The sequence below is a fragment of the Heptranchias perlo genome, chromosome 34 (assembly GCF_035084215.1).
Source record: "Heptranchias perlo isolate sHepPer1 chromosome 34, sHepPer1.hap1, whole genome shotgun sequence".
NCBI classification, from domain to species: Eukaryota; Metazoa; Chordata; class Chondrichthyes; order Hexanchiformes; family Hexanchidae; genus Heptranchias; species Heptranchias perlo.
In genome coordinates this window covers 10666662-10683989 of record NC_090358.1, presented here as the reverse complement: position 1 = coordinate 10683989, position 17328 = coordinate 10666662, and the positions used below count along the sequence as shown (strand labels likewise).

General features: G+C 43.3%; 1 protein-coding gene across 1 annotated transcript in view; it reads right to left on the bottom strand.

The window, feature by feature from the left end:
- Window positions 1–17328, bottom strand: part of LOC137301583 (NT-3 growth factor receptor-like) — a 372567-nt gene that overhangs the window by 41006 nt on the left and 314233 nt on the right. The window contains exons 13-14 of the mRNA XM_067971136.1: window positions 16516–16646; window positions 13895–14067 (exon numbers count right to left, since the gene is read on the bottom strand). Of these exons, the coding sequence (XP_067827237.1) occupies window positions 13895–14067; window positions 16516–16646 (304 nt within the window). The remainder of the gene's footprint in view (window positions 1–13894; window positions 14068–16515; window positions 16647–17328) is intronic.

Below are 17328 nucleotides of genomic sequence, written 5' to 3'. Positions count from 1 at the left end.
CTTAATCCTTTCTCATTGCACAATACCCAGTCTAGGGTTGCCTGTTCTCTAGTTGGTTCCTTAACGTATTGGCCTAGAAAACCATCACGTACACACTCCAGGAATTCCTCCCCCACAGTATTATTGCTAATTTCTTTTGACCAATCTGTATGTAGATTAAAGTCACCCATGATTATATTTGTACCCTCTTGCATATGTCTCGAATTTCCTGTTTAATGCCCTCCCCTACATCTCCACTACTGTTTGGGGGCCTATAGACAATCCCCACTAACGTTTTCTGCCCCTTGGTGTTTCTCAGTTCCACCCATACAGATTCCACATCGTGATTTTCCGAGCCAATATCCTTTCTCGCTATTGCATTGATTTCCTCCTTTACTAACAATGCACCCCACCTCCTTTCCCTTTTTGCCTGTCCTTCCTAAATATTGAATACCCTTGGATGTTCAGTTCCCATCCTTGGTCACCCTGCAGCCATGTCTCCTTAATCGCAACTATATCATAACCGTTAATATCTATCTGCGCTGTTAATTCATCTAGCTTATTGCGAATGCTCCGCGCATTAAGACACAATGGCATCAGTGGGATCTCGCCACAGAACAGGTACGCTGAGTTTTTTAGGTCTAAACTAAGTTTTAACAGCGTGGTAAGTATTAATGACTGTCAAACTGACGATCCGGATTCTTTCCCCTCAGTCTGGTTCAGTAATAACTGAAGTCGAATACATTTTAAAGTTCAACACATCTTTAATAGCAGGGTTCTTAGTCTGCAGCATTGATTTGGACTCCTGATAGAGTCCCTCTATGCTGGCAGAGCAAGAACAACAACATACAGAAATCCACACGTTTTTATACTAATCAATAGGGTTGGAACATACTTAATGAGGGTCAACACCAATCATAAGCCGGGCATAGGTTGCCATGCGAGGTTACATTATTTCCGGCCAATCATAAATCGTCCATGTGCTGATCATGCTGCTGTTAGACATCAAAGGGGATACTTCCTCACCTTCCAACTTGGAATGTTCTTCCCTGTTCCTTCTATTCCTTATCTCCCAACCTGGAATGTCTTTCAACTTTGGCTAAGCTCGTTACCTATATTGATCTGCCATAAACATGGAGACATTCAGACCAGTCCTTGAATCACATCAAAGACTCTACATTGATAAGACAATGCAGGCCTGCTGACTAAGCAAACATATGGCCCAGCAGGAGGGCCAGGCCACTTGTATCAATCTCAGTTACTAACTAATTAACCCTTTCTAACCATTTTGCATTCTGCTTCTTTGCCACATAGGCATTTTAATATTTTACTAAAAACTGACCACGTAGGGATTCTCAAAACGACCTCTCTGGCATCAAAAATTAACCTTTTAAAATGTAGAGTCTCATTACTCCTGATTTTAATAGTTTGGGACATTTAAAAAAAAGTAATAAAAAAATTTAATTTTTTTTTACTTTTTCTTTCTGGCACATTTATCTCAGTCATTTAATCTTACCCTCTCTTTATTATGCATTCTCTATTCTCATTTTATTGTACATTTACTAATCTTGTCTGGCACTTCCTGCTTGTTAGTTTGCGCAGTTTGTGAATGAACTGCACTTCCTGGTCCTCACAGCGTGGCTTGCTTCAAGCTGATTGATGGAGAGGATGTAGAATCTTAGAACGGTTACAGCACAGAAGGAGGCCATTAGGCCCGTCGAGCCCATGCCGGCTCTCTGCAAGAGCAATCCAGCTAGTCCCACTCCCCTGCCTTTTTCCCGTAGCCCTGCAAATTTTTCCCTTCAAGTACTTATCCAATTCCCTTTTGAAAGCCACGATTGAATCTGCCTCCACCACCCCCTCAGGCAGTACATTCCAGATCACAACCACTCACTGCTCATGTTGCCTTTGGTCCTCTCAATGCTCAGAGAAGCCTGTGAACGACCGCTGCCATTCCCGCAGCTCTCAGTTAAAGCAAGATGACGTCCAGAAGAGAGCGAAAGGTTTGTGGCGGAGTTAGTTACTTACCAGCGGCGAGCAACGTGTTTGCCGCTCAATGTAATTTCCAATCCATTATCTGCTCTCCAGTCCTGAACCCCTTGCGTTCTGGACCACAAAATTTAACAAAGCAATTTAAAGAGGTCGAGACTTGATTTTTGAAAAGTACGACATCAATAAAAGCTTCAGTGTTGCAGATGGATAGGCATTGTAGATTTAATTAACTCTCAATATTTCTACAGGAGAAGAAACCAAACAGCAAAAAGAGGAAGCATTTTAAAGAAAATATTACTCTGTTTTCTGATGAAATTGACTGATGGAGTAATTCGCATGAAATGACTTCGTCTGCCCAGTCTGGAGCTGGTGTTTATAGTTAAGATGCTGGGAAATTAATAAAGTGGAAAGCAAAATACTGCAGATGCTGGAAATCCGAAATAAAAAGAGAAAATGCTGGAAACACAGAAGCAGAACTGATGAAAGGTCATCAACCTGAAACGTTAACACTGTTTCTCTCTCCACAGGTGCTGCCCGACCTGCGGAGTGTTTCCAGCATTTTTTCTTTTTATTTACGATGTAATAAAGAGGATTTACACTTTATTCCTGAAGGGCTGAGATTTGAAAGCTCAGCTACTCTGCAAAAACAACGAAAGGACAAAGAAGATAAGGAAACAGAGAATAAGCTATACTGAGCATGTAACCATTCTGTTACAACTGACATGGGTTCAGTATTTGTTGATGCAAGTAAAAATTTAATTTCAGATATAGCAGCAGTCTCCAGATCTGTAATTCCTCTTTCCTATTCTAGGCAGCTTTCACAATACTCCAATCAATACAGGACCTAGTGGAGATTATTAGGCAAGTTCTTATTAAATGCTGGTGCTCCACAAGTTTAACTGTGAAAATTTGAAAACTACTGCAGATCTATCAGAAGTGAAAGTGGCAATAAACACACAATTACAGTCACACAATCTCACTCTAATATCATGTAATTGTCTTCAGACAAACAGCTAAAGCATTTGGTAATAAAATCACAATGAAATAAGTCAGTTGCTCTTCTGCCATCTGATGGAGATTATGATTCTGTTTACAATTGCAACTGACTGGATGACAAGTAAATGATAATGAAATGGAAATGTAGCTGAAAGAATGTATGGAATTGGCAATAGATTGGAAATTGACAACATCTTCAGCTCATTCTTAGGGGAGAAATTTGTATAAAAATGAATGTGGAATTATCTTGAAGAATTGGAATAGCAGAAGCAGTAATAAATGAGGGGCCTGGGAACCTGCTGCTTTTGGAATCACCACAATTTGAACTGATGAAAAAAAAATAGCAAATGCTGGAAATCTGAATCAGAAACAAACTGCTGGAAATACACAGATCAGTCAGCATCAGAAACAGAAAAGGCAGGCTAATGTTTCAGGTGGGTTCCTTCATCAGATCTCTGGAGAACAGTCAGACTTGAAGCCTATCTTTGAATTTCAGACACTGGCCAAGACTTCTCCTTGGTATCAGAGAGCTCAAAATGCTCTCTCCCAGTAACAATCCAAGTGTGGCAGAGCAGAATGTAGAATTAAAAATGGAATTAATGAAAAATTGTACTGCTGGATATTTCTCACAGTTCAGGCGTATAATGAAAACTTCATACCCACCACACACACACATGCAAACCTAATGTGCACACACACGCAAACCTCACGTGCACACACACGCAAACCTCACACATGCACACACACGTGCAAACCTCACGCGCACACACACGCAAACCTCACGCGCACACACACGCAAACCTCGCGCGCACACACACGCAAACCTCTCACGCACACGCAAACCTCACGCACACACATGCAAACCTCACACACACACGCAAACCTCGCGCACACACATGCAAACCTCACGCACACACATGCAAACCTCGCACACACACGCAAACCTCGCGCACACACACGCAAACCTCACGCACACACGCAAACCTCACGCACACACACGCAAACACGAACCTCACGCAAACACGCACACAAACCTCACACACACACGAACCTCACGCAAACACGCACGCAAACCTCACGCACACACGAACCTCACGCAAACACGCACACAAACCTCACACACACACACACACGCGCACAAGCCTCACACACACACACACACACACACCTCAGCAGATTTGGAAGCAGATGCTGTTTTCTATGCAGCCGTCATTAAGAAAGCAAGCCGATACCGACATTGAGATGTGGAACAAGACGTCAAACACTAATCAGAGACCAGCTGAACCAATTAATGAGTCACTTTATTGTTCCACAGAAAAGGTGTTTAGAAAATATTCAGGAAAGGCCGTCACCAACAGCCGAATCAACCACAAGCACATCTTAAATTGTGGAAAACTTGTCAGAAAACCACCTCAAGTGTAAAAATGCCATAGATATTATAGTAAAGAAAATCGTTTTTAAAAGCGCAGTGATACAGTTGATGCTGGTGATCAGGATTAGGTTAATGAGGGATTTCTATTTAGAGGATACTTTCTTTCAAATTTCAGCCTAGGAATGAGGATACCAGGAACAGTTCAGACCTGACAAGTTAGCTCCATTTGACTGTAATCCTCTGAGTTTGAAGCCCGACCCAAGTCACCAGAATGACAGTTAACATTTTGTGTGGTCCAATTGATCCCATGGGGTCCTTCCTGCCTGTTAGTGCCACGTTGTGCTGTGCGAGTTCAGCGCAAAGGCAATCGAAAATCGGAAACGGGTCCTGCAAAATGCTCTGAATCCTTAATTTAAATAAATGATTCTGTACTTAAAATATTCCCGACGTGCATTATTGTTCAAGAAGTCCAACCTTGAGCGAATCTGAGTGAAGTAGCTCGCTCTGATACTGTGCTACCCCCGCACTTTAAATCCCTTAATAACTGAAACAATGCCGATAGGCTTTGCTTGACAGCGACATTACGAAGACACTAGGGAATGATCATTAAGAGGCTTCAACTGCATCACAAGAATTGAAATAACGTAACACATCATTAATTCCAACACTTTTTGTGGAAATTAAACATTCTGTAATTGTTAAAACCTTGTTATGGTCCCCTTTTAATCTCTTTTCTGTTGATCTATCATAACTTTTATGACAATTGCAATTGATGATTATTGCAATAAACAGGGACCGTGAAGCAACATCTTTGTTGTAAAAGAACCAACTGTTTACATGACCCACTGCAAATGGTACAAACCGCACCTGCACTCCAATTAATTCTGGCTCTGAGCCTCTGGTTCCACTCCAAATGCAATTATTACCTCATTCCTCAGTGGTTGACAGAGTCCGTGTCAACATCAACTTTAACATGCAGCTTTTAGTCTTTTATATTTCTTGTACAACTGCCCCAATTAAACAAAATTCCACCAGATCTCACAAATTAAGTCTTTTTTAGCTAAATGTTATTTTGAACACTAACTCAATAAGATGGTACCTTCATTTACTCGAAGGCTAGAGACCCCCAAAAATGAAAACAAATCTTGCAAACAATGGTATCACTTGGAGCCAACCAGATCCTTTAATGCTTGGGGGTTATGTGAGAGAGATACATTCGGTTGGAGGCAAGGGCCAGGGGATTCAACGCAACAAGGTCAGATGGAAGAACACAGAGAGAAATAAAGAGAAGACCATTTATTTGTGGATAGGATTTCTCTGCGGCGTGAGTCCAGAGCTGAAGTAGTTGATGCCTGCCTCCAAAAACCAATGGGGCTGGGTGTCATTCCTAAACCTAACCTTTCTAACTGAGTTGGGCGAGCTCCTCGGTCACAACTATTCTAACTCTGAGAGAGACCGACATTGCCCAGAGGCACTGGGGTAGTCACGGAGATGACTGTGACTCAGTATATTCTTGTCCTCCCAGTTACAGGGGGATGTGTAGTCGGAAACGGTCTCCATGGCAAACAAAAAGGAAATATCTATGTAAACTAAAACATAATGTTCAAATCTCTCACTTTCTTGCAAGACATTAAATTATAGTTCATAGAATCACAGAACGTTCTAGCACAGGAACAGGGCATTCCACCAATCAAGTCCGCGCTGGTGCATTTCTTCACATGAGCCCACCTAGTCTAATCTTACTCTCCTGCTCACTTCCCATGATGTTTAATATTACAACAGTTCCTCAAACTTCTTTTCTTGCTCCTAACTTACTAATTTTCAATTTTGTGTGGTCGTTCCGCAGGACAACACTTGATTGTATTTGGAGATTACGACACCCATTTGTCATTTAAAAGATTCAACCATTCGAAGAAATCACTAAAAGATCATCAGAAACAACAAGGGATGATCTACAGGAAAAAAAAAGAGGAAGGTTTGTGAGCGTGTGTGCATGAGAGTGCATTTGTAAATTGTGTATATGAGAGAGTATGTGTGTGTGTGTGCTTAAGTGTTTATATCGAGAGCCCCTTCGAGATCTGGGGGTCCTAGTGCAAGAAAATCAAAAGGTTAGTATGCAGGTGCAGCAGGTGATCAAGAAGGCCAACGGAATGTTGGCTTTTATTGCTAGGGGGATAGAATATAAAAACAGGGAGGTATTGCTGCAGTTATATACGGTATTGGTGAGACCGCACCTGGAATACTGCATACAGTTTTGGTCTCCATACTTAAGAAAAGACATACTTGCTCTCGAGGCAGTACAAAGAAGGTTCACTCGGTTAATCCCGGGGATGAGGGGGCGGACATATGAGGAGAGGTTGAGTAGATTGGGACTCTGCTCATTGGAGTTCAGAAGAATGAGAGGCGATCTTATTGAAACATATAAGATTGTGAAGGGGCTTGATCGGGTGGATGCGGTAAGGATGTTCCCAAGGATGGGTGAAACTAGAACTAGGGGGCATAATCTTAGAATAAGGGCTGCTCTTTCAAAACTGAGATGAGGAGAAACTTCTTCACTCAGAGGGTAGTAGGTCTGTGGAATTTGCTGCCCCAGGAAGCTGTGGAAGCTACATCATTGAATAAATTTAAAACAGAAATAGACAGTTTCCTAGAAGTAAAGGGAATTAGGGGTTATGGGGAGCGGGCAGGAAATTGGACATGAATTTAGATTTGAGGTTAGGATCAGATCAGCCATGATCTTATTGAATGGCGGAGCAGGCTTGAGGGGCCGATTGGCCTACTCCTGCCTATTTCTTATGTTCTTATGTTCTTATATGTGTGTTTTGTGTGTGAGCGTGTATCTATGTGAGCGTGAGTGTGCCTGAGTGTGAATGCATTTGTAAATGTGTGTATATGAGAGACAGTATGTGTGCATGTGTTTGTACGTGTGTGCTTAAGTGTATGTATGCGAATGAGTGTAAGTGTGTTTTGTGTGTGAGTGTGTGTATCTGTATGGTGAGTGTGTGTGCATGTATGTGAGTGCCTATATGCAGGTGTCTATATGTGAATGTAAATCTGTGTATGTTTGCATGTGAGCTTATGTATGTGAGTGTAAGTATGTGTATGTGTGTCAGAGTGCTTGTATGTGAGTGTGTTTATATGTATGTGTGTGGATGTGTGACTGCGTGTATGGGTGAGTGTTTGCATGTATATGTGTGTCTGAGTGCCTGTATGTGTGTCTGCATGTGAGTGTTTGTACGTATCACTGTGTGTATGTGAGCATTTATATGTATGTGTCTGAGTGTGTATATGTGCTTATATGTATTTGAGTGTGTATATATGTGTCTGTATAAGTGCATTCTCTGTGACCAGAGAGCTTTGTTACATCAGAGACACCGCTAAGGAACACAAGTCCCTGCAGGAATCTCTCATAATTCTTTTAATAAACTGAAGCTACACGATTTCACTTCCTCACATATCTTTTGTGCTGCTGCCCTTTTACTTTCAGATACCTCAAGCTTTCTGAGATTATTATTAAAACGTTGGTGAAAATTGTCTGCCAATGAGGCTGATGTGTGATTGAACAGGCTCTGCTCTAGAATGGGCATGGGGGACTGGGAGCTCGGTTGCTGCTTGGTGCTTTCATCAATTCTCTGTCCCATTCTAAGCCCCCCCATCAATCAGACTCAACATCCTTCGCAATGCAGGAAACACATATGTAACATCAACACCTTTTCAACTGAGCCCGTTGTGTCTCCCTACTTTAAAACCTAATCTTTGTAAAACTGTAAAATCTTTCTGCCGATGATCTCTAAGTCACTCTCATAAATTATGAAGGATACAATATCTGTATAATCTTTATTCATTTGGAATCAGAGACATTGGGAAAACAAAAGTTTGACATCAGGGGAAACAAAAGCAGAGACAGTGTTCAACCCTCATCCTGAGTTTGAACTCTCCAATACAGCTCCTAAAGCAGTGCGGCTCCTGGTCACTGGCACTGAGGGATGAAGTAGCAATAACTTGAGCTTGATTCCATCCAAGCTCATTGATTGAGATCTGATTTTAGCTCAATTCAGGCTACTTATAATATGGCTGTCCTTGGTGCCTCATTATTGGCTTATTTTCAACACTGTATGTATGTCAAAGGTACATGGCTTCTCAAATTATATTTTGCATATGAAAGTACCTCTGGTAATCTATGTAGGTAATCTATGTGTGTATGTATTCCTAGGTGCGAGTGCATGAATCCCTTGGAAGATGCTGTGTGAGTTATCCTCATTATGTTCACTGCAGGTCCAGTGATGTGTAGGTACCCAGCATTTGATACTCTGGTGCTTGTATGGATCCATTCTAAGATGGGCTGGTGGGTATGACTTCAGGTTCAGGATTAGCCTGTGTAAGAAGGATTGAGCTGTTTCAATGTGAATTACTTTATATTTATCAATATTAAAATCCATCTGCCATAATTGCCTAACTGCTTCATTTATTTGGATTTTTAAAAATTAAATAAATTTGCTTAATTTGATCCCCCCGAATGCTATCAATCTCTATGAGACTAGTCATCTGGCCAGATGGGGCGGTGTCAACGGCAAATGATATAATATTACAAATATTCTCCTCCTAATAATTTATGAGCATCAGAAACAGCTGTGACCTGGAACAGACCACTTCAGAACTCCACTCGTTAGAACCTTGTCCATTTAACATCACCATCTGATTCCTATTGCCAAACCAGTTTTCAGCCCAGTTAACTAATTTGCCATTATTTCCATGAACTTTGATCAGTTTTAAAAGCCTTGTGTGTGGAACTTAATTAAATGTCTTCTGAAAATCCAATTAAGTTATAGCCACTAGATCCATTAATTCAGTTAAGCCTTCAAAGTATTTCAGCAGACCTATGGGGCTTGCCTTTTCACTTGTAAACCCATGCTGGGTGTTTCTCAGCCTCTATCAATGTTCTGTTCTTCAATATTTTCCTATTCCAGATATTGGATTAACTGGTCTATTCCCTCCACCCTGACATTACCCCTCCAATACCCATTGTTTTCTACCTTTCAGACAACTTCTTATCCATACCTAAGTTTGCCCTGAATTCCCACAGTTCTGAGTTTATCCAGCAATACTTCATGTGGAACTTTTACAAATGCCTTTTGGAAGTCTACGTATGCAACGTTGTAGCGTTTACCACAATCGACTTAGGTTGTCACTTCCTCAAAGAGATCAAGAAGATTGGTCAAGCAGGATCATTGCCATTTAAAGCCATGTTCTTAACTGTTGTTTACTAGGTTGTTGTGGTACAGATAATCCTTGATATTTGATTCAATTACTTTACATAGAATTGAAGATGAATGAGTCTGTAGTTGCCCGTGTCTGTAGTGTCACACTTGTTGAATATGGGCACCACATTAGTGTTTTCCAATCTACTGGTACCTCCCAGTGCCCATTATCAGCGCCTTGCAAATCTCCTTGCTTGTCTCTCTCAACACTCTGGGATAAATACCATCTGTTCCAAGAGGTTTATTTGTTTTATGCCCTTTCAGCTCATCTAGGACTTCCATCTCATTTATCTCAAAGCTCAACGGTCTCTTCAGGAGCAAAATTGACTTGCTATTGCCCATAGCCTGCTGGCAAGTAAGGCCCGTTGTTCGGGGCGGGGGGGGGGGGGGGGGCGGGGGATAAACGTAGGGTTGCCAACTCTGGTTTGACGTATTCCTGGAGGTTTCATCACATGACCTCACACCTCCAACCTCCTTGCCCAATCAAAATGGGCTTTTTCCCCATCTCCAATATTTTCATAACTAATAAATAAAAGTGTTAAAAGGAAATGAAAACAAAAACACTTTTTTTAATGCTGCTATGATTTTTTTCCCTGGTTACTCGCAGCAGTGTCCAAGAGATTGGTCTCTAATTCCAGGAGACTCCAGGACAATCCTGAAGGGTTGGTAACCCGAGGGAGACGAGAACAGGCCAGCAACAGGCCGGAAAATTATTGTGGGCCCAAAGAAGCACATCTGCTTCTCCTGGCATCACAACAAACTATTTTAAGGCCCATTATAATGCCCCAGGACATTGCTGCAGGAGTTCCTCAGGGCAGTGCCCTAGGCCCAACCATCTTCAGCTGCTTCATCAATGACTTCCCTCCATCATAAGGTCAGAAATGGGGATGTTCACTGATGATTGCACAGTGTTCAGTTCCATTCGCAACCCCTCAGATAATGAAGCAGTCCATGGCCGCATGCAGCAAGAACTGGACAACATCCAGGCTTGGGCTGATAAGTGGCAAGTAACATTTGCGCCAGACAAGTGCCAGGCAATGAACATTTCCAACAAGAGAGAGTCTAACCACCTCCCCTTGACATTGAACAGCATTACCATCGCTGAATCCCCCACCGTCACCATTGACCAGAAACTTAACAACCAGCCACATAAATACTGTGGCTACAAGAGCAGGTCAGAGGCTGGGTATTCTGCTCCGAGTGACTCATCTCCTGACTCCTCAAAGCCTTTCCACTATCTACAAGGCACAAGTCAGGAGTGTGATGGAATACTCTCCACTTGCCTGGATGAGTGCAGCTCCAACAATACCCAAGAAGCTTGACACCATCCAGCACAAAGCTCGCTTGATTGGCACCCCACCCACCACCCTAAACATTTACTCCCTTCACCACCGGTGCACCGTAGCTGCAGTGTGTATCATCCACAGGATGCACTGCAGCAACTCGCCAAGGCTTCTTTGACAACACCTCCCAAACCCACGACCTCTACCACCTAGAAGGACAAGGGCAGCAGGCGCATGGGAACAACACCACCTGCACGTTCCCCTCCAAGTCACACAACATCCCAACTTGGAAATATATCGCCGTTCCTTCATCGTCGCTGGGTCAAAATCCTGGAACTCCCTACCTAACAGCACTGTGGGAGTACCTTCACCATGCGGACTGCAGCGGTTCAAGAAGGCGGCTCACCACCAACTTCTCATGGGCCATTAGGAATGGGCAATAAATGCCGGCCTCGCCAGCGATGCCCACATCCCATGAACGAATAAAAAAAAACTTGCTTTTTGGGACAGTCCTCCAGTGGTCCTTTCAAGGCCTCTCAATGTCTGGAGCAAGTGGGACTGGCCTGTACCATCCATGCTTCACCCTTTCTCCTTAAAAGTTGCACATGGGGTCTTACAACCGACGTAGGACCCTGATTTGGGTGGGAGTGTTGGGCCTGAAAGTTGGGGGGGGAAGCAAATGGGTGCATGAGGGCCCCACTAGACTTTCAACTGCCAGGGGCTCGTTTTTTAGGCAAGAAACGGGAGGCCAGCGGTTGAGAGTCTCCCCCATTAATATTGATGCTAATAAGAAAGGATTTGACATGAATGACCCCCTGTATCCCCGAGTCTTACTCTTGTATCCCCGCGCATTATTGCCATTACTGCAAGGAGAGGTGACAATACCTCTACCATTTGAAGATTAATTATTCAATCTCCTCCCTGATCAGAACTTTCTATTGGACTATTAAGGAGCCATTTAAAAGGAAAATGTTACTTGTAACAGGTAAGGATTGTTCATGTCCGTATATATTGCAGATTTAAAAATTGGGTTTGCTGGGTGTTTTTCAGGTTTTTTTTAGTGCCAAAAACCAGGAGAAAATCGGGGAAGAAAAAATTGTACCTTGGTTAATTTGGAGAAAATGAGTAAAAATCAGTTGTTATTTGGAACATTGCTAAAGAATAGCAAGAGAATAAAAACGCACAGTTAAACTAAATCACAACCCAGCACCTCAACGATGGTAAATCTGTTTCCACTGCACATCTACACTGCAATGAAACCCACTACATGCTACTGTTAAATGAAAATAAATGTAAAAAAAAATGATGCACCATCCTCCTGGAACATTTTTTTTTGTTGAACAGATGTCTGCACTGAGACATTTTGCAGTTGATGTCAAACTTCATCAAACCCACAGTAAAGAGATAATAAGTGTTGGGGGAAATTGAGTCGATATTTATGCTCAGCCGCACCACAAACAAATTTAACGTTCAATGCCAGCAGAAATTAAATTACCCGGCTCTGCTGCTTTATATAAAATGTTCTATTTTTTCTCCTCCCGTTTTTAAACCAATTTCCTTAGTTGCTTACATTGGATGATTAAATCAATTCCAAGATGTACGTGCATCGCGTTGGTGATATAATCACCAGTGCAATGCAAGGAGAATTCTAATTCCCTCCACCAAGTGGAAACCAGATGGAATGGGAGTTAAAATGGAAGCCCTACACTTACCGCTCGCTCCCCGCCCCGCCGCCATTTTAATGCCGCTGTTTTTCTTGGGAGGCTGAGGTACCCAACTGGCTCAGGAAGGAGCCTCATAAATTTATGCAAATCAGGGTCCTATCACTTCAGACAGGATCCCAATGAAATTTTAATGGCCTACTGTGCAGGGCCTCTGCCACAGGCAACCTGCTCTGTAAACCTCGCAGGCAAGAAGCCTACAGGGTAAATGTTGATGATTTCTTTGTGGGGCCAGTAGGGTTTGGCGAAACACAGGCCACGGTGCAGTTTTTCACCGGGTCCGACCCATATCCTGCCTGGACCTGCTGATTCTAATCATCAACAGAGCTGTGCTGCCCGCCACCGTTTTTTTATTTATTTGCTGACCACAAATTGACTGGACAGTGACAGTAAACTCACTAGAAACTGACCACAAACTGACTGGACATTGTCTGTAAACTGACCACAAATTGACTGGACAGTGACTGTAAACTCGTTAGAAACTGACCACAAACTGACTGGACATTGTCTGTAAACTGACCACAAATTGACTGGACAGTGACTGTAAACTCGTTAGAAACTGACCACAAACTGACTGGACATTGTCTGTAAACTGACCACAAATTGACTGGACAGTGACTGTAAACTCGTTAGAAACTGACCACAAACTGACTGGACATTGTCTGTAAACTGACCACAAATTGACTGGACAGTGACTGTAAACTCGTTAGAAACTGACCACAAACTGACTGGACATTGTCTGTAAACTGACCACAATTGACTGGACAGTCACTGTAAGCTGACCAGCGCTGGCTGCAAACCGACCATAAAGTTACTGCACGCTGACAGTGCACCTAATATAAGGGGGAGTCTGTTGGGTGGATATTTATTTAATTTACATCACCAGTAACCCAGATTATCTGTGTTCTGTCCGGATTTTCCTTCACTGAGGGAACCATTCCAGTCAATCCTCTGGAATAAGCCCCTCCCTCCAATCAATTGTAAGAGCCTCATAGACACACAAACAAAACATGCAGTAAAATGAATCAGGGAAAAGCATTAAACCATTTACAGAGGTGCTGAATTACATTTACATTAATGCAATTATTTTGAAACTAGCCCCCGCTGTACGTTCTGCAATTAAATTAAAATCTATTATCTAACCTTGAATGCTTACAATTAAGAATTTAGAAAATGTAAGGCATTGAAAAAAATTAAATTAGCAACTCTCAAAATTGCCTAAAGATATTCTCTGTTATCTTTTCTTTGTCATACACCACTGCTGCTCTCATGGCTTGCAGGCTACACACTCACCTCAGGAACTTGTTCAAGTCTCCATTCTTCATATATTCAAAAACCATGATGAGAGGGTCACCATCCACACAGACACCATAGAACTTCACAATGTGCTCATGTCGCAAGTTGGTGAGGAGCTCTGCCTCTCGCTGGAAATCTTTCCGTGCAGAGACAGTGGCATCTTTCAGAGTCTGGGGGTGGGGGACAGAGAGAGAGAGTCAGTTGGCTGTCTACTTAATCCACTGTCCCTTCTATTCTACCAGGTGTGTTATATATCTATGTAGTGTCAAGTGTGGCTCAGTTAGTAGCACACTCGCCTCTGAGCCAGAAGTGGGGGGGGGCTCGAGCCAGAGACTGGAGCACAAAAATTTAGGCTGCCGCTCCAGTGCAGTACTGAGGGAGTGCTGCACTGTCGGAGGTGCCGGCATTCGGATGAAATGTTAAACCGAAATCCCCGTCTGCCCTCTCAGGTGGCGGTAATAGATCGCATGGCACTATTTTGAAGAAAAGCAGGGGAGTTCTCCCTGGTGTCCTGGGCAATATTTATCCCTCAACCAATATCACTAAAAAACAGATTATCTGGTCATTATCACTTTGCTGTTTGTGAGATCTTGCTGTGCACAAATTGACTGCCGCATTTCCAAAATTACAACAGTGACTACACTTCAATAAGTATTTATTTGGCTATAAAGCACTTTGGGACGTCCTGAGGTTGTGAAAGGTGCTTTAGAAATGCGGGTCTTTCTTTTTTTTATATACTTGATAGGGAGGATTTTGGGAAGAATGAATGGATGCAAGTCACAAGCATTGTCCTTAAGTTATCTGCCCTTCCTGAGAACTTTTTAATGGAATCAATTAGTGCACGAATTAAAATTTTGTTTTCAAACATAGAAATTACTGATGGGATGAGATGAGATGGAATAAGGTGGTGGATGGGGTGATGGGCAGATGGGATGTTAGAGAAGGGGGGATGAGGTGACGTCTAAGTGACTTGAAGACTGGAGGCTGTTCAATTTTGCAGGTGACATAAAAATGGAAGCAGTGGCAAATGATGAGAACCCACGTGCACAAAATGAAAAGGAGTTGGAGATGTGGGTGCCCATTTTCAGTTTAGGCTCATAATGGGCGGACAGGGGGTGGAGTTGGACCCGTTCCCCCCCCCCTCCCCCAACCGAAACCGCCATGAGGTCCAAGCTGTTTGGAGACTCAGGCCTTATTTGCATGTGGCCGGCCAGCTGCGTGAGTCCAAACCAGTTCTCCCAAGGCAGCTCCCCGATTGGGGAGGGAGGCAGAGATTGTTCGACTCCTGCACAAAGCCGGCAGATAGTTGGAAGCTGGGGCGGGGGAAGAAATGCGATTCTGGTGAGGGCCAGCAGCGGGCTGGGGTATTTTTGTGTGGCCAGGAGGAGCAAGCTAAAAATTTCCTCAGGCTGTTTTTGTTTAGCAGCCTCCAGCTTCGAAGACCTCCGGTTAGGCCGCTCAATGCTGCATGGCGCACGCTCTGCTCATTTATCCCTCATAATTGCAATTGGCCTCCTTTGTACCTCACTTGCATATTAAAATTGGCCTCCCGCTTGAAATAGGCGGGCGCTCCGGCCGCCCCCTCCGAGCACCCTACCCAAGATGGCAGCGGCTGGAACGCCAGTGTTAGCAGGGCTGTTGGTGACCCAATGCCATTGTCAGGCTACTACTACCCCTTTTACGCCGGGCAGAGTCAGTTAAAATAAGCTACAGGTTGTTTTTTGTGGACAGAGAAGTGGCAGATGCAGTTTAACACAGGTAAATATCAAGTGATAAAATTTGGCAAGTGAAAGGTTATGTGGTATGTGCGTTGAGTGGAAATATACAGGAGGTAACAGAGCAGGGGAGAGCTGAGAACATTGGCATACAACAGCAGCACAGGGCACCCAGGTTTTAGAGATTATATTAAGCTTGTGAAACCAAAATACTGTGTCCGGTTTTATTCACCTGCTTCAAAAGGAATCTTATTACTAGAGAGGGTTCAGAAGGAGGCTATAAGATTAATATGGGAATTTAGGAGCGTTGAGTCATGAAGCGATTAAAAGATTAAAGGAATGCTTGAATAAGCTGTTAAGATCTGAACTCAATTTGATGCATCGTTAAGGGACTTCAATGAGGCATTTTGTCTCTGACAGAATCAAAGTGTACAGGAAAAAAGCAGTGGAACACATAGGAATACTGTGATGGTGATGGTCTGACAGATATTTGATATCTCAAGGAGGAGAACCCAATCAATGGCTGGAAATGGACTACTTTTCAGGTGTCATCTGCAAGAATCTTTTGCTTGGTTGGGTAAAGTGTAATGTTTTATGACGTAATGTATCTTTTCCCAATGACGCCTCAACTCCTATCAGCTGAGGGACTTGGGTTATAGCCCTGACCATGCTTATCCCTACTGTCCCCTCTGATTAGCTAACTGAGGTCTGCTTCTATGAACCAGAATTTACGTTCTCCTCCCTGTCCCTTTTCCTCGGGGGAAGGTTCTCTGACCAGAACCTCCTCAACGTCCTCTATGATCAAGTTGTAATGTCTGTTGAGGTTAGTCTGCAATAAACTAACAAGGTTTTATAGTAAAGAGGTGAATGAAGAGTCATCTCCAGGACACACAACACACTCACCTTAACTGCCACCAGCATCTTGTCCTTGGTTGGGCTCAGATTGTAAATTTCAGCCAGGAAAACTTTCCCAAAAGCTCCCTCACCGAGCTCTCGCTTCAGAACAATGTCTCTCCTCTTGATATGCTGCACATCTACGAGATCAGAATAACCGATACAGTGAATGCCTGAGGTTGAGACAAACAGCGTGGGTTAGATACATATACTTGGTTTCATTAAGCACTCCCAGGCCAGATACAGTATAGAGTAAAGCCCCCATTACCTGGCAAAAAGCTGCTTTTACATTAAATTTAGAGAAGTGCTAATGTTGCTGGTTACCATGGCAAAGGTCTTGTGCAACCCCAGAGCAAACTTGTCAGATGAGGCCAAGCGATGATCCAGAAAACATCTTTCTTCCCCAGTAGGGAAACAAAGAAATCAGGATTCCTGCTCCTGTACTCTCGCCACTGACTCCTGGGTTAGGGAGAAGTTCCTCCTCCTGACTACTGTGTTGGGAGGGTTCCTGCTCCTGATCACTATCCAGTAATCCCTGTGTTAGAGAGGGGTTCATTGTCCTGATCTGTATCCAGTGAGCCCTGGGTAAAGGAGGGTTTCCCGCTTCTGATCACTATCGAGTGACCCCTGGGTTAGGGAAGGGTTCCTGCTCCTGATCGCTGTTGCCTGATTACTGGGTTAGGGAAGTGTTCCTGCTCCTGATCGCTGTTGCCTGATTACTGGGTTAGGGAAGTGTTCCTGCTCCTGATCGCTGTTGCCTGATTACTGGGTTAGGGAAGTGATCCTGCTCCTGATCGCTGTTGCCTGATTACTGGGTTAGGG